The sequence below is a fragment of the Vidua chalybeata genome, chromosome 17, assembly GCF_026979565.1.
Source record: "Vidua chalybeata isolate OUT-0048 chromosome 17, bVidCha1 merged haplotype, whole genome shotgun sequence".
NCBI lineage: Eukaryota > Metazoa > Chordata > Aves > Passeriformes > Viduidae > Vidua > Vidua chalybeata.
In genome coordinates, this window is record NC_071546.1 from 8,631,927 (window position 1) to 8,654,690 (window position 22,764).

The 22,764-nt window shown below is 46.2% G+C and overlaps 1 protein-coding gene across 6 annotated transcripts; it reads left to right on the forward strand.

Annotated features, from left to right (window-relative positions):
• Positions 1-6,902: 6,902 nt before the first annotated feature.
• Positions 6,903-21,329, forward strand: LOC128796707 (uncharacterized). Of its 6 annotated transcripts, none has more exons than XR_008433871.1 (9): positions 6,903-7,488; positions 11,481-11,661; positions 13,340-13,527; positions 13,618-13,677; positions 13,868-14,215; positions 14,938-15,013; positions 15,442-15,528; positions 16,251-17,037; positions 21,259-21,329. XR_008433871.1 is itself a non-coding variant. In XM_053958603.1 (9 exons), the coding sequence occupies exons 4-9, from the start codon at positions 13,353-13,355 to the stop codon at positions 16,696-16,698; spliced, it is 1,194 nt and encodes a 397-aa protein (XP_053814578.1). In that variant the 5' UTR covers positions 6,903-7,122; positions 7,377-7,488; positions 11,481-11,661; positions 13,340-13,352; the 3' UTR covers positions 16,699-17,798. The 6 variants fall into 6 exon arrangements, 5 of the variants coding, with proteins under 5 accessions (XP_053814578.1, XP_053814579.1, XP_053814582.1 ...); XM_053958603.1 differs by lacking the exon at positions 21,259-21,329 and having other exon boundaries at positions 6,903-7,122; positions 7,377-7,488; positions 16,251-17,798; XM_053958604.1 differs by lacking the exon at positions 21,259-21,329 and having other exon boundaries at positions 6,903-7,122; positions 16,251-17,798.
• The last annotated feature ends 1,435 nt before the right edge of the window (positions 21,330-22,764 follow it).

Consider the following 22,764-nt stretch of genomic DNA (forward strand, 5'->3'; position numbering starts at 1 on the left):
TTCTCACAGGAGATGAGGGATTTCACTTTTATTTTATGGGGGATTTTCCCAGGGCAGTGCCAGAGCAGCTGAATGTGTTTGACAGGCAAAGAGGGCCAGTGTGGCAGCAGCTTAATTCAATGGAGCTTTTCCTCCTGTGATCCTCTATAACCTGAGGCGCTCTTGTGTTCTTGAACCCTGCACCTGGGCAAGTTAATCATTGTAGCAAGTGATAAATTAACCTGCTCCACTCTCCTTAGCATGGGTGTGATGAGCATTTAGTAAACCAGTGAGCACTTGCCAAGATGGGAGCTTGTTCTTTGCCAGGGAGGAGGGAGAAAATATTATTTGGAGTAAATAAAGTATCTCTGCTTCCCCAGGAAGAGGAAAAGAAGCAATTAAAGATGTGAGTGCTGCATGGAATAATTTGCACAAGGATATATCTTGTCTGCTATGCAGGAATGTTCCCAATAAACCATGCCTCTCCTGACCTTTACTTTTCTGGATTCCTACCACATGATACAAGAGACTCTTGATTAAAAAAACCAAAACACCTTGTGGGGAGGCATTTCTTCCTTTCTTCAGGCTGCCTCTTTCTTTTGTTCCCTCTAAATCTCTCACTTCATTTCTGCTGTTGTTTGGAGCACATGCTTTCCTCTTTCCTGATCCCCTGGGCTTGTTTTGGCTTTGTGTGTCATGGACACTATTAATTGTGGGGTTTTTTTCCCTCCATCTACCTCTGTTTCTTCAAGTGTTTTGCCTTCATTTACCTGTTGGAGTGATGGATTTTTCTCACCTTTTATTACTTAGTGCTTTTTCTTCATTCTCTAAAACCAACTTTTCACTTGCCCTGTGGCTGTTAGATGCCAGAAATGGGAGCATTAATTCTTTCTCTACTGCTTGTCTGAGCTTTCCCAGGGAGCTGGGGGATCTTTGGGGTTAAACTTGACTCACTTCAGCGCCTTCCTTGATCCTGCCTGTGGACTTGGACACTTAAAGGGAATAAAGTCTCAGTGTGGAGATTACAGTTGTGAAATGATGGCTCTTTTGGAGAAGACAAGGATGCTGTTGTCAATCTTTCCAAGGTTCAAATCCTTTATCTTTTATCTTATCCTTTATCTTTTTCAAGGATAAACTGAGTACCTTGTTTTGGGGAGAAACAGGCTCAGATCAGCACAGAGGTGGCTGTGGCAGGTACCCAGGTTTGGAGGGAAGGGTGCAGCTCCTTGAAGTGTGTTTGTGTGGGGCTGTAAGGTTTGTGTTGGGTCCCTGGAGCAGTGGGAACACCCCACTGGGAGATACACATCAGGAAATGGGTGTAAAAAGGGCCTGAAGTGTGACCAGCTTTGGTGAAGGGTTCAATAGGAAAAAGTATTTTTACTGGGATTTTGGACAGTTTGAGGCTCCTTCTCATATCCTTTGCCTGATGAACATTCCCCCTTGGCAAGAGCATGGGGAATCCTGAGCTCACACAATGAAAATCCCTAATAATTATATTTTTTCCTATTTTTTTTCCTATTTTCTTCCTATCCCAGCAGGAGTCAGAGTAAAATAATATGTGTGATCTGCCTGCCTTTGACTTCGTGACAGGAGCAATGCCATGGGGAAACTGGTCAGAGGGGCATTACTGCTCTGTCCTTAATTTTCCTGCACAACTGAGGATGATTTAAGAACCAAGGCACAGCCAAGACCTTTCCTCCTCCTGTGCTCATCAAGCAATCACTGCCTCATCACACCTCAGCTTCAAACACCTCGTTTGCATCTGGCTGACCTTGACTCCCCTCCGCGGATGGGAAGATGAAGAGGTGGAAGTGTAAAAGACTGTGATTTTATGGGTGAATTGTGAAATAGTGGCTGGTGCAGGCTGGTTTTGTGGAAACGTCGTGTGCTGTGCCATGGAGGATGAGAGTAAATGGATTAAACAGGAGATAAAAAGGGCAAGGCACCTGGCTAGCTACTGTTGAAGGAAATGTGGAAAAAAATGCATGTAAGAAATATGTCAGAGATGGTCATTAACTGCACTGCAGGGTCAGAGCTCTCTTAATAATTGGCCATGTAGTGAATACTGGAAATAATTTAAAAAGCTCTTAAGTGACTGAGGGTTTTTAGTGAATGGTTGGGGGAAACAAATGAATACTGTTTCTGGCAGAATTTTTATTCTAATTTAAGCATGATCCTCTTTCTGAGATAACTGCTTTGAATAAACTGAAATATCTTCTCCATTAGCTCTGGCAGGAGCTGGATAAAGCTCTCATTCAGGTAAACTTTAATCCAACATATGTCTGTAGAATAATAAACTTAATGGGAGACATCAAACCTATTGTATGAATAAAGATGGTGCTTAGGGCAAGAAGAAAGAGTAATTAGGAGTGGACAAATCATGAATTATAGTGGGGAAATTATAATTTATCCTGGTTATGGGGAATATTTAACTAAGCCAAGATAAAAATCTGCCTTCATTGCAGGCTAAGCTTTGTAACAGAAATCTACTAGAGCAAATTTAGTAGTCCTGGGCTCCAGACAGCCCTTTAGATACAAGTTTACCTCTGGTTTGAGAAAGCCCAGGGCTTGAGCAGCACCCGGGATGCAACATTTTATGGCTTTGGTCTTGACTCTTGGGCTATAAATGCTCCTGTAAAATTAATGCCAAAGTTATAGCTTCTACAAATTTCTGCGAGTTCCAATGGAGAAAGGTCCACCTGGACTTTGGGGACAGTTTCTCAGAGCAGAACATTTCAAGTGCTATTAAACTGCATTCAAACTCCCTTTTATTTGGGCATAAATGTCACACCTCGGTCTGTCAGTCTGACAGTTATTCGAGAAGAGACGAACTTTACAAGCTACTTTAAAAATAATTTCACTGACAGGTTTGAGGCTCTAAGAATGTTAATAAACTGAAATGGCTTTTCACCCTGCAGTTGCCACTAAGTATTTATGATTGTCTGTAGGCAGACTAATGAAACCAGCTGTTAACAACCTAATGAGAATTGAAACCAGCCCTCTGCTCCACAGACACATCCCTTTTCTGTCCCTGATTCTGTCCTCTGCTCCACAGACACATCTCTTTTCTGTCCACATCCACATCTGATTATCCTGCGCCCAGTGTTTCCCAGAGTTTAGTGTTGCTTGATGTTCAGGTAAAAAACTGCTTTATTTTGTAGAAGGGGTGATGCTCTTCTGTGAGGTGGAATTTCACGTGGGCTGCTGCCATGCTGGGGTCACATCACAAAGTCCAGTTCCTGCAGGAGCTGGGGAGCATGGAGAGCTCTGATAGCACAGCATGGGAAAACTGGAGTGGAGCGATTCTGGTTTAGTGTGCCCCTCAGTGGCAGACACCATTAGTTATTGATAAGTCTTTAGTTCAAAGATAAGATGCTGCTGTTTTGGCTCTAATCTTAGGTTGCTTTCAATACAGTTTCCCCTGGCAGTTAAGATACTGTTTTGCTCTTGCTTTCCATCCTCTGTCATTCCAGATGACCTTTAAAGGTCCCTTCCAACCCAAACTATTCTATAATTCTTTGGATACATGATGAATAGCAACATGTATTTTACCCTCATTATGCACAATATTACATCATGTTTGGCCTTTTGGGGTTCTTTCTTCTCCAGGTCCTCGTGACTACGCTCACTCCTATATGCTCTTAATTTTTCTGTTGCTTATCAGTGAGCATTTTCAGTTCTGCCACCCATGTTTTGAGCAAGTTTTCTGTGACTCACTGCACCAGACACCAGGTCAGTCCAAAGAAGAGCATTAGGAAGTATCCAGCTGTATTTCCTCCTCTTCCTTCTCTGTACATGCTGTTGTTTTGAGCACTCTGGCTTTCTGAGCTCCCTCACATGTCTTGATCCTTTTCTGGATAACTAGAGGGAATATCAGGATTAAATCCTGTACACAGCTTTGAGGTCTGGCTTTTGAAGAGCCCAGTCATCCTGTCCTGCTCATCTCATCCTGGCCTTGATGGAAATATTATGCCTTCATGGGATTGTTGTTTAATTTAGTGCATTCTGGCACTGCTTTTCAATGAAAGTTTATGAGTCTTTGAAAGGTTTCCTGGTGTGGGAATGAGAATCCTCAATCCTAATGCTTGATGGGGGTTGTAGTTGCCCAAGTTGTGAAACCTCCTGAAAAACATTTATTCTTGACTGTTTTCATCAACAGATTAGGAGGTTTGGGGATGTCTTTTCAAAGGGAATTTCAATGAATCTCCTGTCTGGCATTTCAAAGGGGAACAGTGGCTTGTTTTTTTTTTTAACCAGCACCTGCTTACAATCCAGTTAGCTAACTGCCTTTAATTAACCATAATATATTCCAGGTGAGCAGAATAACAAGGGACCAAAATCAAGTGGTGACAACTGTGACTGAACCAGGACTTCCCCTTTCCCGGCTGCAGGATTCTGGGCAGCCCTGTAACCCTTTGCTGTCCACTTTGAGCTCTGCCATGCAGTACCTTAGGTTTCTGGGGAGGGAAAAGCATCCAATCCCTCAGCTCCAGGTTCACACTTGCACAGTCACCTGCAAATCCAGAGGCCAGTGGGTATTTCTGCCTGTGGTTCGTGTGCCTGGGATTTGCACACTGGAGCTTTGATTTTGAAAGTTTGGGCAGCCTGGCTGCTCAGGGAGGGATCTCTCTGGCTTGAGGGTCTCTGAGCTCTCTCCTCTGTGTGAGGGGCTTGAATCTGTTCTTTCCTCACCTCCTTATCAGCAGGTTTCTTGGTGGAGGCTTTTGCAGACAGGAGAGCCTGGCAGGAATTAAAAAGTTATGTCCAGGGTCTGGCTTTACATAGTTGATTCATCCCTTAGCTGCTGGGCCTTAAAATTCTTTTAAGCTCCACATGCCATCTCCTCTTACCAATATGGGACTGAGACAACACTGAGCTTCTGGGCTTTTCCTGTGTTAGCAGAACAAATTATTGCACTTCTAAACTGTGCACATCAGCACTAACCCAAGGCTTCACCCCACTCACTACAGTCATGAGGGGGTAGTTGCTTATACTGCTCATCTCTGCCACTGGAGGAGAGGCATTCAAAGGATAGGATTCTGGGTGTGAGCTTTCCTCAAAAACGTGGTGAGATGAGGTGTGTAGGACTCATTTCTTCAGAAGGGCAGGAGAAACCACTGAAGGCCTCCCCTAAAGGGTCTCTTTAGCCGGCAGTCTGACACAGATTTGCTTCTGAAGCTTTGTAATTTGTCCTTATTATGTTCTATGTGTGATTTAATGAAAGCCTCTTTCTCTACTGTAATTGAGCTCTTAATCTCATCTGAAAAGCAGAGCACAATCCCTTCAGAGATGCTGTTTGAGTAACAGCCTGTTTGTGTTTCCTCTGCCGTGGTGTTGCTCATGCAGCTGCTCACTCCTTATTTAAGAGCAGAAAATAAACAGGTTTCTCTGAGTCAAAAATACACCAGTGATGCCACACAGAGTAGGTTTGAATAGAAGACTCTTCCACTGCCCAACTGAACAAGCAAGATCTTCCCTGGTTCTGCAAAGAGTATAAAGGAGTGAGTTTTCCTTAGTGAGCAACTCAGTGATGCTCAGCAACTGGCACATGGGCATGGCAGCTGTCAGCAAAACAATTGGCTCTGGGCAGGTAAAAGTTGGCAGGAGATAAGAATAGAAAGTCAAAACAACAGGATGCTGAAAATCTTGTAAGAGGAATAATGACTTTAGTGAAAATCCTTCCATCTTAAAGCTTCCAAAAGCATTTTTACAAAAATGTCCTGATTTTGATCAGTCTGATCTTCCTAAATAGCATTTTATAATCAGAATTAGGAGTTGAGGAGACAGTAAAGAAGGCTTAGCAGAGGATTTTTCATTGTGACCTTAGTACGTCTTTTTTGCTGTGCTGTGGTTTGGAAGGAGGTCCCGAGCTCCAGCTGCAGCCTGGGGAGACTCTGTTGACCTAAACACTGCCCCAAAGCTGCTGTGGGACTGACCCAGAACCAGAATCTGGAGGGAGCTGTGTAAAATACTTCCCACTAGAAAACACTTGAAGCTTGATGGTGATGCACAGTTCCCAGTTCAGACCACAGGCAGTGCCAGCAGTGACCAGTTTGCTGCCTGCTCTGCACAGAACTCTTGGCTGTGAGTGGGAGAGCTGTGGGATGAACAGGCTGATGGCTTTTTGGGGCACACAGAACTTTCCATCTCTACTGCTTTATCCACACTAGAGAGTGAAATTTCCTAGAGAAATACCTGGAGAGTGGGAAGGATGAAGAGCAAAACATTTCCTGCCAGTGGATGCTGTGCTTGTTACAAACACATGAGTTACATCTTGTAGGAGTCCTTGCTGTCAATCCACAGGGATTCCAGGCTGAGATCAGCTCAGCTTTGTCATTTGCCAGGGGAGTGAGGACCAGACTGTGCACCACACTTCCAGAGCTGGAGACAAGTGGGTTGAATCACATCCAGAGATAGGATGAGGAATGGGTTGTGTTTTGTCTTGCCTTGCACAGCAGATATCCTAATTTAAAGCTGTGCTGTCTTCCCAGATTCTGCTTCTTCCTCTGAGAAGACCCATCCATTTTGATCCTGTCCCTTCCACCCATCCCTCTAAAGATCTCCACTGCTGGAGTAATTGGCACTATTAGATCAGCCTTCGATGTGATGAGAAGTGGATTTTTGCAGTCAACATGCCAAATTAAAGTGCCACAAATAAAAGATCAATGACTTCTTTCCTGGAGAAGAAATTAAGCTAAAATCTTTTCATGTTATGGGCTGAGTGTACAAAGCTAAAGAGGTAGAAGATGGAAATGAGACTGTCTCCTGAGAGGAGTAAATTTTGTCAATTTAGCAAATTAGAGAGAATATGCTTTCACCTTTGAAGTAGTCAGGTACGAAAATGATGCCATTTCGATTAGGCAGGCCTGGGATGGGAATTGCTCCCATGGGCTTTGACAGATCTATTCACACAAGGGCCCATTTGCTGGTGCCAGGGCCTGGAGAGAGAGCTGGTCAAGGACAATTTCTCTGCCTGATTTTACAGCGTGTTTGACAGAGCTTTCCATTCTCTTTGCATCCCTGTGGGTGGTGTCCTGGACGAGAGCATCCTGGCACACGCTGCCTGCGTGGGGCACCGAGGTGGCTCTGCACGAGGCACCCGGGCCTGCAAGGGCCCTGTGCCCTCAGCCAAAGCTGTGGCAGGTTAGAGAGAATTTAATGAGTTATTCAGCAGCATCAAAGGCCCTGTGAGAAGTAATTAGTGCTGTGAGATAAAATCAGAGGGTTTAATGCTTTTTGGCAGAGGATCAGGTGCTGCTGCAGAAACTCCCACCCGGAGTGTGGCAGCCCAAGGCACCAGGGAGAGGGATGAGGCCCCACCTGGCTTTTTGTCCAAAATCAGCCCAAAACACATTCCCTCCTAATGCAAGGAACTTCTTTTTGGTGCCTTCTGCCAGAAACAGGGCAAAAATTGGGAGAGGGGGAACACCAGCCCTGAAATGCTGGGGAAAAAGAGCTCTGTTCCACAGGGATGCTGTGGAGGGGGCTGGAGGCAGCGTGTGCCAACTGGTGAGTCCCTTCTGCATCTGCTAACGTGCTCTTGATTTTATTTAATTAATTAGCAGCAGGGGGAGAACGTGTAATCAGAGTTGTGCTGCTGGAGTAACAGGAAACAAGACGTTCTCTCGGTGCTGGAGCTGCTCTCAGGTGCTCGTGGCTGTGCTCGCCACGGTAACGGGGCAGTGACTCAGAGGAGGAGCAGGAGCAGCTGCTGGCACCCTGCCTGCTCTGCACTCGGATTTGCTGCTCCCTGCAGCAGCTTTCCATCCAGGAATGGTGTGGAAAAGGGTGCTGAGCCCCCGGGATGTGATGAGATGAATTTTCCCCATCATATTTCCTCCCCTAGTGAGATGATGTGCTGGGATCCCTCTCAGTGGGGCTTGTTACTAAGTAAAACATTAAGGGTTTTTTTTTTTTTTTTATGCCTTTTGGCCCTGAGTTTTTGGCACTAAAGCCTGTGCTGTATTGAAAAGGTGTTATCAATCCTGCCACTTTCTCAGGAGCTGCTCAGATACCTGAAGTTAAGCAGGTTGATATTTCCCAGGTACCTTCAGCTGTAATTGCAATGTAAGATACTTTCTTCCTTTTCAGTCTCATGGAAATTATCTATTATTTGATTTCTGGTACCTCCTCAGTTTGGTTAATTCCTGCTAGTTCCCTTCATGTCCCCTTGAATACTAAAAAGAGGCTAATGCTAAATACTTGACAGAATCAGAAAAATCCTTTTTTTTTTTTTTTTTTTTTTTTTTTTTTTTGCTAACTGTGCTGCCGCTATCTGACTGCCAAGCTCACAAAGGAACCCCAAGAAATCAGCCAGCCAAGCAGATAAGGAAACAGATATTGTAGAGCACAAAGGTTTAATAAATACAGAGAGCTTGAAAGAAAAATGGTTTGCAAAATGGTGGGAAGCTGCTACGGTTAAAAGAAAGGGGATTTGGAATGGGATTACAAAGGGGAAACCCTTTTCTGAAGAGAAATAAAATACTTTGTGCTCTAAAAAGATCTTAATTAATTCAGGGCAATTATAGAGAAGGAATAAGAATTTGCATTAGGTAAATGGGAAGCCCTTACAGCCAGTGGACTCTGCAGAACCCATTGCAAAGCTGTGCCCGGTGCATTTTTCATTGTTTTCTGTCCCTGTCGCATGAGGAATAACAGGGCAGAGCTCCAACTGAGGAACGCATTTAACAAACTGTGGTAGGTAGGACTTGCAGGGTCTAGCTGGCTGCTGACCCTCATGGTGGTTTTGCTCCCCATTCTGTGTAATTGAGCTTCTTTCTGGCCTGTTAGAAAAGAGACAATCTTTAATTAAAATGCAGCTAGCTCCAGCCTCATTAGCCCGGATCGGATTTCACTGTGCCCCGGAACGCAGGCAGAGGTGGGACTTGTACTTGTTTCATTACAAACGCAAAATGCCACCGGGTGGTCGCTCCCGGGTACAGACAGTGCCTTACACTCCAGCGTTTGTCCTCGTGGAATGCGAAACCGTCCCCCAGATCCATCCCAATGACTCCATCAGCCACCCTGCCAGCCCAGACAGGGCAGGATCTCTGTCCACCCTTTGCCCTGGCACTGCTGATCCCTCCTGGCGATGCCCTCCCCTTCTCCCGGCAGCCTGGGAGGGATGCAGAGCTGGTCTCAGAGAACCACAAGGCTTGAGGGTTCCTGTGGCATTTCCTTGTGTTGATAAAAATTAATGAACCATGCAGTTCTTGTCTTTCTATTTTTGAACTCTGGCTGCTTGCTGGAATTGGTGAAGGACGTGGAGCTGCTGGAGCCAGTCCAGAGGAGGCTGTGAAGATCAAAGGGCTGGAGCAGCTCTGCTCTGGAGACAGGCTGAGAGAGCTGGGACAGCTCAGCTTGGAGAAGAGCAAGCTCCAGGGAGACCTTTGAGCTCCTTCCAATGCCTGAAGGTGCTCGAGAAGACCTGGAGAGGAACTTTGGACAAGGGTCTGGAGTGACAGAACAAGGGGGAATGGGTTCAGCCAGCCTGACAGAGGGCAGGTTTAGATGGATATTGGGAAGAAATTCTTTTCTGTGAGGTTGGTAAGGCCCTGGTACAGGCTGCCCAGAGAAGCTGTGGCTGCCCCATCCCTGGAGGTGTTCCAGGCCAATTGGACAGGGCTTGGAGCAACCTGGGATAGTGGAAGGCAGGGGGGATGGAATGAGATGGTCATTAAGGTCCTTATTAACCGAAACCATTCTAGGATTCTGTGACTGGGCTGCTGAACTCAGCCAAAAGAAGAACTACATTACCGAGGTTAAGTGAGAAAGGGGATTAAAACCACCTTTAAATCCCTTCCAACATCAATTAAGATTGTTCTGATAAAGACCCGGGCAGTGCTTAAACAGCTGCTGAATGCTGTTCTGGGCTCTATCTCTGGTATGGTCACAAAGGAGCCTTTGTTGTTCTTCAGTTGTGGCTGAAATCTAAATCTCAGCCAGTGCAGCTCAGAGGCTGACATGTGCTGGCACTGGGGCCACTGTGTGGACTTGTTTTCAAAAAAATGGGAGCTGCAGAGGAGAGGTTCCTGAATACAGTAACTCTACCTCCACCCAGAACTGAGGTATCTGCCCAGGGATTTCATATTCACCGACTGGGAAGGAAATCTAATCAGGGCTTGCTAATTGTCATGAAGTTAAACACCTGGGATTTGCTTCAGACTTGCATTTTCCTGGGATAATTCAACACAAACGCTGTATATTTATATACAGGCACTTGACTTTTCTGTTGTTTGATGAAACTACAATTTGTCTTCCTCTTGTGGTTCCTGCAATCCTTCCTCTCCTGTGGTTTGCAGTTGAATTACCAACCTCTACCCCAGGAATATTCATCTGTTATGTTTTGGATGTTGTTCTTCAAAGGAAAGCAAACAATGCTAGTTTAAGGCAGCCCTCTTCCCAGGCAGATTTTATTGGAACCAAGTCCTGCCTCAAACCAGAATCCAATCTCATCTCCATTGTTGTGTACATCTATTATTTTTCTCATCATTGCTTTTCCATTTCTTATTATTATGCAACTCAGTCTTGAGCAACATCATTCAGAACTACGCAGAAGTCACATACTGCTGCTTTTCTATTCATATCTGCTTGTTACCTAATCCCAACCAGCTCTCTATTGAACATCTGCTTTTACCTGGGCTGACAGGTGTATTTTTTAGCAGCAAATATTGCAAATCAGGGATGCAGAATTTTTCTTACTCTGTGAATCTAATCAAGGTCCTTTTCCAATGTGACACTGAACATGTGAATTCTCCCTTTCTCCCAACAACCCCCAGTGCTGTTTTTGGCTGAGATAAAACAGACAGTGCTGTTTGGAGTCACTCCCCACCTGTTTCTCCATCTCATCCAGTGGCTGGGGGTAAAAACGGAAGCAGTGAGCTGTGTCCTAACCAGGGAGGTGGGGGTAGAAAGATGCTTTGAAAGGGGATAAAACTTGCTGCCAGGCTTTCCTCTGTGAGCAAGTCCAATTTCTTTCTCTCTTTTTAATTTTTTTTCTTTTGGTGCTGTGTTATTCCTCCGTGGGCAGGAGGCTGCAGGCATTTCAATTTTTTCAAATTCTTGTTTCAAAAGGGCCCAAAATATGTTCTCTTCTCAGAGGCAGTAAACAGCAAGTGCACAATGCAGCTTCTCTAAGCCTCTCTTCTCCTGTCTCAGGGAGAAAGGAATTCTCCAAGCCCTAGAGCCTGACTCACTCGCTGTGTGAGCATGAATTAACCAGGAATGTTCGAGAATTATTCCTGAATAATTCATGAACCTGAATTAATCATGCATTTTCATGAATTATTCATGAATAACTCATGGAAATGCAAGGTTTATTCATGCTCCAAAAAACCCAAGGCTTTTTCTCTTCTCTTCTGCTCTCTCTCCCTGTAAGAAACAGACCTGAAACAAGCTAAGGAAAAAAATAATATATGTATATGGGAAAAGAACAGGAATAATAATGCTGAAACAAAACAACCAGGACAAAAGAAAGCAAAAGCTCTTTTTTTCCTTTGCAGTGGGGACAGCAGGTGGGAGCTTTCCAAGCCAGACAAAGGAGACCTGACAAGGACCTGTGGTGAAGGAACAAGCCCAAGGCAAGGAAGTGTCCGGTCACCTCCTCTCCTGGAACAGGCAGCAGAGCCCTGGAGAGACAGGAGACATCTTGCAAGACTCAACACCTGGAGCAGTGCTAACCAGGCAAGGAGCAGCTCTGTTGCTATCAGGATTGTGATCTCTCTCTTTTTTTCTCTCTCTGTTTTTGTGTTTGTGTAGTTTTGTTGCATTCTTAAGGGTAAATGAACAACTGGTTTGGGGAAGGAAGATCAGTGTGTTTTCTTTAAATGTTAAAGGAAAACCCCTCTAGAGAGCTGTTTGGGCTGGGATTGTTTGCTGTCTGGAATGTGGAGCTCTGTTTCTGAGAGGGAGAGGGCTCAGCTATGCATTTATCCCAGTTTCTGCTCTGTAGCCTTCCCTGTGTTTGGGAGAGGGCTGGGGGCATCTGCCTGTTTTAGGGAAGGGATGTGGGGAGACATGCACACAGATCATTTGTACATGGTGCTTCCTGATAAAAAAATCAATGCCAGGGTGTGTATCAGTCAGGAGAAAAGGGCTGGAGAAAACCAGGTGTGAGACTGTGCCAGCAGGGCAGACTGGCAGGTTTGGGGAGAGTTACAGTTCCTGCAGGGAGCTTTGCCGCAGCTGATGGTGGCTGAGATAGGGAAGGAGAAAGTTCTCCAGGGTGAACTTGAACCTTCCAAATGAGAGGAATCAAATCCAGGCAGGACTTTAATGGGGGTGTGGAGAAAAAACAAGAAACTGGAATAAATTGCGTCCTAGCTGCCTTTTCTGCCAGCTCCAACTCTCCTCTGCCTGCTCCAGCTTCCTCCCATCTTCTTTGGACACTGTGGCCATTCTTCACCTGGTGCCCAGCACATGGGCTCAGCCCTGTCCCCAGAACCCTTCTGCCAAATCCTGCTGCCGAGCAGAGCAAGCAGGACTGGGGTGATGCTGCCAGGGCCCTTAGGAGCTGGAAAGAAACTGCTCCTGAGCTCAGCAGCCCTCGGCTCCTCAGCTGCTCCTCTGGCACGGGAGATTTTGGAAATCACCACCAGCCTGGCTCTCCAGTTTCACCAGTGATGGAAGTCTGCAGCTCCAGGGGCAGAAAGGGAAAGCTCAGTGGGCAGAGCCGTGGGCCTGGAATTAGGATCCAGCTCCTTGCAGTATTGTTGCTTGACTGCCTTAAACATATTTATCACTGGTCTGTGCCTCAGTTTCCCCATGGGTGAAATGAAGGGAATTTTCTTTTCTCCTTATCAAAGCATTTTGATGTTTACTGGGGGAAATAATTGTGCAGGCAAGGGAACAATCATTTCCTGGAATACCCCTGGGTCTTTTTGAGTTTCTTCTCTGCACTCCCTTGATATCACACAGACACAGCCCTGCACTGGAGCAAACTGCTGGAGATCCACTGAAGTCATTTGAGCTGTAATGGTTCACAGGGGCAGAGGAACCAGCCTGTGTCTGCTCAGTGGCTTGTTCAGCATCTGCTCGAAGTGTCAGCTGTGAGGGCTGGCCCTGCCTGATCCCAGAGACCTGGCATGGCTGTCACTGCAAAGGACACTTGGATGCACTGAAGGCATGTGGTGCTGTGCTCAGTCAGACCCAAGACAGCCTCCTAGCAAAGGGCATTAGGATGAGGCAAGCTCAGAAGGGTGGGAATGGGAACAGAGAAATAACTGGTAGAGAAAATGCAAGGTCAAGTATTTTATATCTGCAGGTTGTCCTGGCCTGGGTAAAGCACAGCTTGTGAACACTCCCACCCACAGGAGAGCCCAAACCCCTGTGGTGACATTCCCACACTGTCCCTCTGCTCCAGGTGGGCAGCCCTGATGTCAGCCAAGCTCTACGTGCTCATCAGCTGGCCAGACGGCAGCCGGGTCATCAACATCGAGAACATCAAGGAGCCCCGCAAGCCCTTCCACCTCTACACCTTGGGGGAGCAGGTCCTGGCCCGCTGCCCTGGATTCAGTGGGCTGTACTGGGGTGTGGTGGAAGGCATAAGTGGTAAGTGACACCTCCCTGGCCTGGGTTTGCAATTTGGGGCTGCTTAGGAGCAGAAGGAGTTTAGTGCTGAAAGATCTTCTCTTCCTACAGAGCATAAAGGTGTTTTGGAAAAGAAGCTACTGGAAGATCGACAGCTCCTGGAGAAGTTAAGTGAGTAAGGGCTTTTGAAAATTGCACCTTTCAACTTCCATGGGCCTTTTTGGGTGGGAGGATGCTGAACATGTTGTAGTCCCTTATAAATTTCACATCATTGCAATCAGTGTACAAAGCACTGAGTGGGAGTGGAAGATACACACATTGCTGCCCCATTGCTCATCCTGAGTATCTCCCTTCCTTTCAGAAGAAGAACCAGCTGTCCACAGCATGATGCCGTCCCCACCAAAAAAATCCAGGAAAACCTTTCCAAAATGGACCTCAGGGAATGCATCCAGGAAATACCCCAGTGACAGGACCTGTCCTGCAAAGCCAGTGCTGAGGGTGGCTGAGGCCAGCCTGCCCCATGATGCCAGCAGCTCCTCCATCAAGGACAGGCGTGTCCTGGGAAGCGTGGCAGGGAGCCCCTGCTTGCTGGCAGCTCCCCCCCACCCAGCCAGTGCCTTCACACCTCCATCCACCTTCATCACCATGGCCATGCCAGGGCCAGGGACTTCCCAGAGTGAAGAGGACAGGGCTGGTCCAGCTGCCAGAGGTAACCTTGGTTCTGGCTCTGCTGCCTGGTCCTGAATGACAGGGTGGGATGGGGATGTGCAGAGCAGCCAGAAAAACTCTGCTTTGCACTGGGGCTGTATGGGCTTTGTCTCAGGGCTGCAGAGGTTAGAGATGGCATTTCCTGGTCCTTTCCACCTGGGAGATCTGTTCCAGGAGGGCTGTCTAAAGGGAGATGCCTGTATGTAGTGTATGGTCTCTGCTCTGTCAGGCATCAGCTCTTTCCTGGGCTAGCAGTTCTCTCCCCACAAGCCAAAAGGCTATCTGAATGAATGAATGAATGCCTGAATAACTGAAATTCCCAAAAGCCCTGTGTCTCCATTAGTCACACCTTCTCAGATTTGCCTATTTCCCTTTTTTTCCACCCACTACTACACCCATTAAATGCACTTATGAAAATATGCTAGTGTCTTATTTACCGCTGACTAACAGCAGCATCCAGAGACAAGTTGGCTCTGCTTGCCTTGCCCCCACTCACCATATCATTTGCACTTGGAACAGAAGCCCTTGAGATGCCACCTTTTTCTAATAACAAATCCCCACTGATCAGTCCTGGAGAGCCTGTCTGGATCACTGTTATGCAAATGGAATAACGTGTTACCATGCAGTCTAGCAGGGGTGCTTAGATAATCTGTTCTGGAGAAAGAGGGCTTCAGGACCTTTTCAACAGCTGATTCTTCAGCTTGTCTCCCACCCCTGCTGCAGATTATGTTGCCCTTCCAATGAAGAGGAAGTCAGATGGCATCTTGTCCCCGTGCCAGCAGCAGATCTGTCTGAACAGGTAACACCTGAAAGCACAGTAAGGAGCCTGGATGTTCCACACCACACATATTGATTTCTGTCCACACTGTCTCCATTCTCTGGCAGTGCTTGCTTTGAATAGATGCTCATGGAGGTTAAACCCAAAGCACAGAAGATAACAGGAGTTTGTGTGGGCACATACAGCAGAGAAATGAGCCTGTGCTCTGAAGTCCTGATTCCATGGCGGGTCAGTGGGAGGTCCCCCATATCTGTGTGCCAGGGGGATGCAGAGGAGTTTGTCCACATCGAGAACCCCTCATGTTCCCTCTCAGTCTATTTTATTCTTGTTGCAAATGAAACCAGAATTGACTTTGCTTTGAATTCCAGATAATTCTCCTCAGGAATGAATTTGAATATGAGCACAAAGCTGTTTGTGGCAGTGCTGTTTAACTTGCTTGTTTCTTCCAGCCGTGAGGAGCAAAAGATTGATGCTTTGCAAGAGATGGATGGCTTCGAGAGGGTTCACAAAAATTTCAGTCCTGATGAGGTGGAAAGGTAATTAGCAAAAGAAGGCTCTTGTTCCTAACTGTGTTCTCCTTCTCACTACAAAAGTGAGCAGTGAGATCACAGATGGGTGACAAAGTGGGGCAATTTTAAACTCCAAAGTTGCTGAGTCTCTTTACAATCAAGCCAGGTGTTTCTGATTGTAGGGCTTGGATTTAGAGATGCAAGAAGGCTCTAAAACAGTGCAGAAACTACAAAGCTCTTGCCTATAGCAATCAAAACATGGTTGTGTGTTCCTTGTTTTATTGCTCATTACTTTGATGGCCAGTATCCAGTGATAAAGTGATGCTAGGGACAGTTTTCTTGCAAAGAAATGTGTGCCAAAAAAATTCAAGTTATGGTTCTTGTATTGTCATTTCCCACAAGTCTGTTGTTTAATACCACAAATATGTGTGTCCTGGGACTGCAAGATAGGCTTTATGTCTTTCCTTACAACTAAGAAGAAAATTGAGCATCAAAGTCTCCATGTATGCATGCCAAGGGGGAGCTGAGGGTTAAACTGAACATTCCTGAGCACTGAAAAGTCCAGACCATGACATTTTTCTCTCCTGCCTTACTCCTCACCCAGGAATAGCTGGAAGGGCTGATAGTCTGTCAGAGGAGTTCTCCTGCCCTGCTGGCAGAAGGCATCTAATCACTGCTTGGGTAGATGAGTGCCATCCACAGTGAGGACATGGTGTCTTGCCTTTACATAAGCAACTTTAATTTTTCAGGGTGGATAAGATGAAGCATCTGGAAAGGATGGTGTTGGACCTCCAACAGGACGTCCTCTCTTTGAAGAAGAAGGTGCAGAGGCTGGAATCCCTGTCCTTCCAGGAGGAGCCCCACCGACAGCCATGTGAGGTGGTGGAGCTCTTCAATGGCTACACCAAGGAGCAGCTCAAAGAGACCATCAGGTTTGACCAGAAAATCAGCACAGCCTGCAAGACTCTGCTCTACAAACTCTTCACCTCTGACTACATCCAGAGCCACTCCATCACGGGGCGCAGGGGCAACACCTTCCGGGAGGCGAAGCCCATGATGGACGAACGCTGCATCAAAATCATCAGGGTGCTGCTGAAGCAGAAGTTTGGGGATCACCTCAGTGACACCGTGATCACAGAGAAGATCCAGAATGTGCAGAAAGCCCTGAGGCAGAAGTTTAAGACAGAATGTCTCTGAGGAGTGGGGGATTTGGTGTCTCCTCCTGCCATTCCCATGTGTGTCCCTGAGCAGCCTTCCCAGGAGACATGAGCCGAGCAGCTGCTGCTCAGTAGATTTCCCCCAGGGAGCCAACCCAAGTAAACCATGTGCTAAACACTGCTCAAACACTGCCAAACCTCTGCCTCCATTAACTGAGCAGGAACTGAGCCCAGCTTGGCTCGGTTTTTGCACTCTACAAGTTCCTTCCCATCCAGTCCATGTGCAAACCTCACTGTGGGTGCATGGAATCACCTCTATGACTCTGATGGTGCTCAAAGGCTTCAGGGCTCCATTTGAGTCCAAGAATGGGTCAGAAAGGTAGGCTTGTTCCACACTTCCACATTTCCACAGAAATGTTGGCTTTGGGATAGGGAATCCAGCTGCAGACAACCTGTGTCACCCAATGTGGCTTCTCTCTCTCTGCCTCTGGTTGCCTCATTCTGCCTGTGGGACAATATTTACTCTTTCCTAACAGTGAATGTTTTATTTCCAACACTAACAGGAAAGCAGACTCATTAAAACAACTCCTTAAAACATTCAGAAAATGATAACTTGATTTTTTCCCCTTCTATTTCAATGTAGCTATATGGAGGAGTTGTCTTCCCTAACAAAAGCCTGCTGAACAAGAGAAGGAGTCACCCATGAAAGTTACATTAATTTTCCTTTCTAGATCAGATTATTTCCATACAGGAGAAATCCCTTACATTTTTATGACACAAGAGTGAGGGATGGAGGACAAAATATGGCCCAACTTTGCTTCAAAGATACACATATTATGGACACTGCCGCTGTTATTTAAATACAGTATTTTTATCCTAGATAAGAAATGCCAAGCACAACCAGACACTTTGCTGAGGGACTACAGAGAAGGTCTAGAAAGACACATCTTTTCCTAAATAATTCAGAGCTGGAGTGTGGGTGGGTTAAAATCGTTCTAAGTGTTAAAAGAATGAGATGCTGACACCAGTCCAGCACTTAACAGAAGTGCTGCAAAATACCAAACATTCCCTTTTATAGAAGCTTCTCAGACAAGGAATTGGTTTTCTCAGCTTAATTTTTAAATTATTCAGGAAAAGAAATGCCAGTGGCTTTGCATTAATCAAAACATTTGGTTTAATTTATATGTTGTGTTTTCAAGTATTTAATTTCTTCACAGTTACATGAGAAATAATAATGCAAAATAAATGTATTGGAGAAACAAGGAGCTGTTTTGAAAGGGAAAAAAAAAAGGAAGGTGTTATTCTCAGAATTTTCCTCCCCCTTCAGCCTTTTTTTTTCAGCTCATCCAGTAAAATGGGGTTAATGCTGTGATGTATTTTGGTTTTGGAGGGAGATAGGCTTGCCAATGTTTCTGGCACTATTTTCATCAGATGTTTCTAACAGTCATGTTAAATTGCAGAAGTAACAACTAAAGACATTCCTTCTATTTTGCCAGTGCAAATGCTTTTCCTAACTATTGTGCAAGCACATTGGTGATGATTTCTCCTTTGTAGGGACCTTGGCCTGAGCAGCAGCTGGAGCAGGTCTGCTGTGGTCACTTAGAGCCCAGAGTGCAGCTATTCCTGGAAAATGCACTGCAACTGAGCAGAAGTGCCCCAAAACCTCCGCAGTGCAGAAACACACCTTGAAATACACCAGCCCTGCCAGAAACCTGGGACCTTCCCACCACAGGCCTTAGGCTGGAATCACTGCTCAGGGAAATGCCTTGGCAATGTTTTTAATGTTAACTTATCAGAGAGAAGATTGAGGAGGCACAAGCAGCCTTGTCCTGCAGAACCTTACAGCTCATCTTGTTCCACCCCCTGCCATGGGCAGGGACACCTTCCACTGTCCCAGGTTCCTCCAAGCCCTGCCCAACCTGGCCTTGGACACTTCCAGGGATGGGGCAGCCACAGCTGCTCTGGGCACCCTGTGCCAGTGTCTCTTTCAATCTCTCCTCCCAATGTTCATCACATCCCTCCCCAAGCTGCAGCCTGGAAAGCCAGTTCATGAATGTTATTTATTAAAATAGTGCTGCTGCTGTCCTCCCCCGCTGAGCCCCCTGTGAGGAGCTGCAGATCATTACTGTGAGCGAAGGGAGAAAAAAGAGCCAGGGAATGGACTTGCTGCGGGGTGCCACGGCTCCCGAAACGCGCCGCTCTAATCACCTCCCCTATGAGCTGGGTGACCTTTCTGCTTGAAAAACCCTTCGGTGGCTCCCTCAGAGGTAACTTCCCAGCCTAATGCACTTGCTGGTATTCAGGAGTGCTCCTGGTAAACGGGCTGATGGATGCTCTGCGTCTCCATGGGCAGCACAGCCACAGCACTAATGAGCCAGCGCTCAAATGGGCTCTTCTCGGCTATAAAAGTTGTCCTCAGATATTCTCAAAGGCTTTGATATGGCAGAGAGGCTTGAAGAACGGCAACGCAGGCGGCTTTTCGTCAAACTTCATTTTTTACAGTATTTGTGAGCCGGAGGCAGCGTTTGCAGGCTAATTGGGAGCACGGGCAGCCGCCGGCGATCAAACGTCAGCGCGAGGATGCCGATGCTCTCACCTCCCTGAACTCTCCAGCTCTGGCTAATCAGCCTCGAGAGGGAGGATCACACAGCACTGGCATGTGGCATTCCCTAGGGGATGTGGGGGTCAGGGCAGATAGAGGAGGAGGAGGAAGGTTTGTGCCAGAACCACTTCACTCGGGGATGTTCAAAGCCTGTGTCTCTCTCTAAGCGGTGAAGGGCAGCTCCATTGAATGGAATTAACTTCCCACTTTAAATGAATTACCAGGAAAAAGTGGACAGCACTTGCTGTTGAGATTAATTACTCTGCTGAATCTGCAGCATCTTGTTAAAAATTATGCTCCTGCTCAGCTTCTGGGTGCAGGAGGGTGTGGACAGTGAAAATGAGGGTCAAAACACAGGAGAGGTCTCCAGGCAGGTTTTGCATTTGGTTCAAAAGCAAGAGAAATAGTGCTTGCCAACATTTGCAGAAGCAGGATGGGAATGGAACATCCAGACCTCTTGCCCTCCAGGAGGAGCTGGAGCAGCAGGGCTGACCTCAGGTTGGATTCAGCTGGGGTGTGCAGGGACCTCAAGGGCCTGTGTGGCTCTCTGAGGGCCCTTGGTCCCCAGCACCCCAAAACACTGCAATGGGGCTCTACCACACCCCCTACCACCTGGTTACACCTCTGTTGTTTCCTTAGGAACCAGCTGAAAGCTGCATGTTACTCACTGGCAGCAATACACAGATTTTCAGGGAAAGATGGGAACCTTTCCAGCCTGCTCTGTATCAACATTTACATTTTCAGCTGGGCCAACATGAGGCTTCTCATGAGGGTTTCTTTTTTATGAAATTTCATAAAAATCATAGAATTGTTTGAGTTGGAAGGGACCACTAAAGGTCTTCTAGTTTCAACACCCTGGAATGAGCAGGGATATCATCAACTAGATCAGCCTCATCCAACCTGACTGTGACTTTTTTCAAGAATGCATCAAGAGCTACTCTGGGCAACCTGTGCCAGTGTTTTTAAAAGAAAAAAATTCCAGTTGTAGAGGTGCTGCTGGCAGCATGACTTTTTGTGGGGAAAAAAACATGGCCCAAACAAGAGGGAGATTCTTTGGTGTTTAACCCCATTTATTTAAAATTAATTTCCTTGAACCCTGCCAGGGGGGTTCCATGTTCAGTACAGGCAGATTTTAATTTTCCCATTACGTGGTCTGTAGGAAACACTCACTGCTGAGTCTCTCAATGCCTGCACTGTGTGCATCCCCCAGAAACCAAAACACATTCACTTAATGAGATGCAGACTGTGAGTATCAGATAAAGGAATGATGTTAAAATGGAGCTAAATCCTTCCCTGGGTTTTAATTGAGGCTTACAAAGCCTGGCTGCCTTTCCATGAGCCCCAGACAGCCGTCACTGAGCCTGCCTGGTGTTCCAATCTGCTTGGATGCACTTGGAAAAATCCTCTGCGCAGGAGGAGTGGTGCAGTGGGTGGTGGAAGTGTCTTTGGTTTGATATCCTCCATCAGGCAGCTGCAGGAACAGGGAGAGCTCAGCTGGAGGATGAAAGGAATACCAGAAGGACAAGCCTTGGCCTGTATGAGCTTGGAGTTGTGTGTCATTTCCTACTGTCACCCACACACAAATACTTTGTGTCACAGGAAGATTTTTTTTTTTTTCTGGTAAGTCTTTGTCTTGTTTGGTTTCGAAAAGCCAGTAAAAATAAAACAACCCACATAGAGTGTGGTCCCAGAGCTATATCTAGACAATATTTTTACAAAAGTAAGTTTTTATATCATTTTACTTTCTTCTTGAAATCATATCTGGTTTTGGTTTGGCTTTCTGTTTGTTTGGTTTTTTTTTTTTTTTTTTTTTTTTGAGAGTGCATTCCCATGCCTGAGAGGTGTGGAAATACATCAGATTTTGTACTTAAAGCAGTAATTTATGTCTCTGCCTCAGTCATATATTCATTACACTTCACTTTAACCAATATTTCTCTGTCTGCAGTACATAATTACATTATTCCAACTCATATCTTTCCATCTCTCCCACCTTTTCAGAGCTGAATGGAACTGAGGAGATCATTATTAAAACACAGAAAGCAAAGAAATAAAATTAACCAGAGCACCAGTTCTCTGTGTACTGAATACACCGAGGAAATAAAAGGGCCTTCCATAGCTCATACACTTCTAATAAAATCTGTATGTGAATTGCCTCATAAAAGCTTGGATGAATTATATTCAGAGGCCAAAAAGAGAGAAGAGAGAGAGCTTGGAGCCCTCCACCAGCAGGATGCTCTCCCTGCCTTGGTGTGCACCCAACGGAAGTGCCAGGAGAGCTTTGGAATCAGGTGAGACGTTCTGCTCAGAGGATGAGCTTCAGGCCTGGATGGAACAATTGAGTCACAGGGCCACACAGGCTGTTAAAGTCCTTCCCAGTGAAATATTAGTCCTGCTGAAGTTGCTGGAGCTCTTCCCGCTGCCTCCTGAGGTCTCAACCCTCACTTTGGTTCTTGCCCAAGTCGCTGGATGGTGGAGGAAGGGCCCTGCAGAGATGTGCTGACTTCTCATCCCTGTTCTTGCCCCATTCTGATCTCCCAGGGTCCCAGGAAGGTTTTAGGATATGGACATGGCTTCCCAGCTTCATCTGTGTGCTGGAAGATGAAGGTGGTGAGGGACACGGCCCAGGTGTTCTCTTGTCACCAGCAGATTCCTGCTGTCCCAGGACACCGCTGTTCTCAGGAGATGCAGTCTGGTGATGTGCTCACCTCTAAGGATATGTTTGATGCTGTGGGCTTTTCTTTTGGCACATGGATTCAGCTGAAGCCAAGGGGACTGTGCCTAACTGAGTAATGGAGAGATTAACAGCGCAGAAAGCCAGGCCTGCACGGTGCACATTGATTGTTTCTCTTAAATATAAGCAGAGCAGCCCAGAGTGTCAAGCATCCGAGGAGAGAGGAGACTGCAGAACTGATGTACTCCTGCTAATGAATAATCGTTAAACTCCAAAGCAGTTTATTATTATTGCCATTAATTCTGGTTGTACTGTGCCTGGAGACAAGGAAGGTGGAGAAAGATGAGTTCATGACCTACATATTACAGAGTAGATTTTATCCTGGTAATATGAGAAAATCGATCATTTCTTAAGTGAGAGGACTGATAAAATCACTGACTTCTGAGGAGCAACATCATTGCTTTTATGTGTTGAACAAGCTCGCTGGGATGGGGCTGGAGAAGGGTCAAATCCCTCTTCTGGACATCCTAAGGTCAGGAGTTCGTTTGCCCTCAGTTTCCCAGAGGCAGGAGGGAAGCAGGACACACCATCAGCGTTCACACTTTCAATTATATTAGGATTTCTCCTCCATGCTAACCATGAAATTTTACTTACCCAGAACTCAAAATAATTTGCCAAATGTCAAGGAAAGCCATAGGAAGATCCCTCCAGCCATAACAGGGATGGACCTAAGACAAGGGTTTAATATTCCTTAAGGTGTTTCGGAACAAGAGTAAAATACTGTCATGATCTGAGAACCCTGCTCTTCTTCACACTCCCCAAATGACTCCAGC

Excerpts from the sequence above, each read along its gene's own strand:
- LOC128796707 (XM_053958603.1), top strand. The coding sequence starts at position 13,353 with ATGTCAGCCAAGCTCTACGTGCTCATCAGCTGGCCAGACGGCAGCCGG. Across the intron at positions 13,678-13,867 it reads ACAGCTCCTGGAGAAGTTAA|AAGAAGAACCAGCTGTCCAC; the intron begins GTGAGTAAGGGC and ends CCTTCCTTTCAG. Across the intron at positions 15,529-16,250 it reads AGTCCTGATGAGGTGGAAAG|GGTGGATAAGATGAAGCATC; the intron begins GTAATTAGCAAA and ends TTAATTTTTCAG.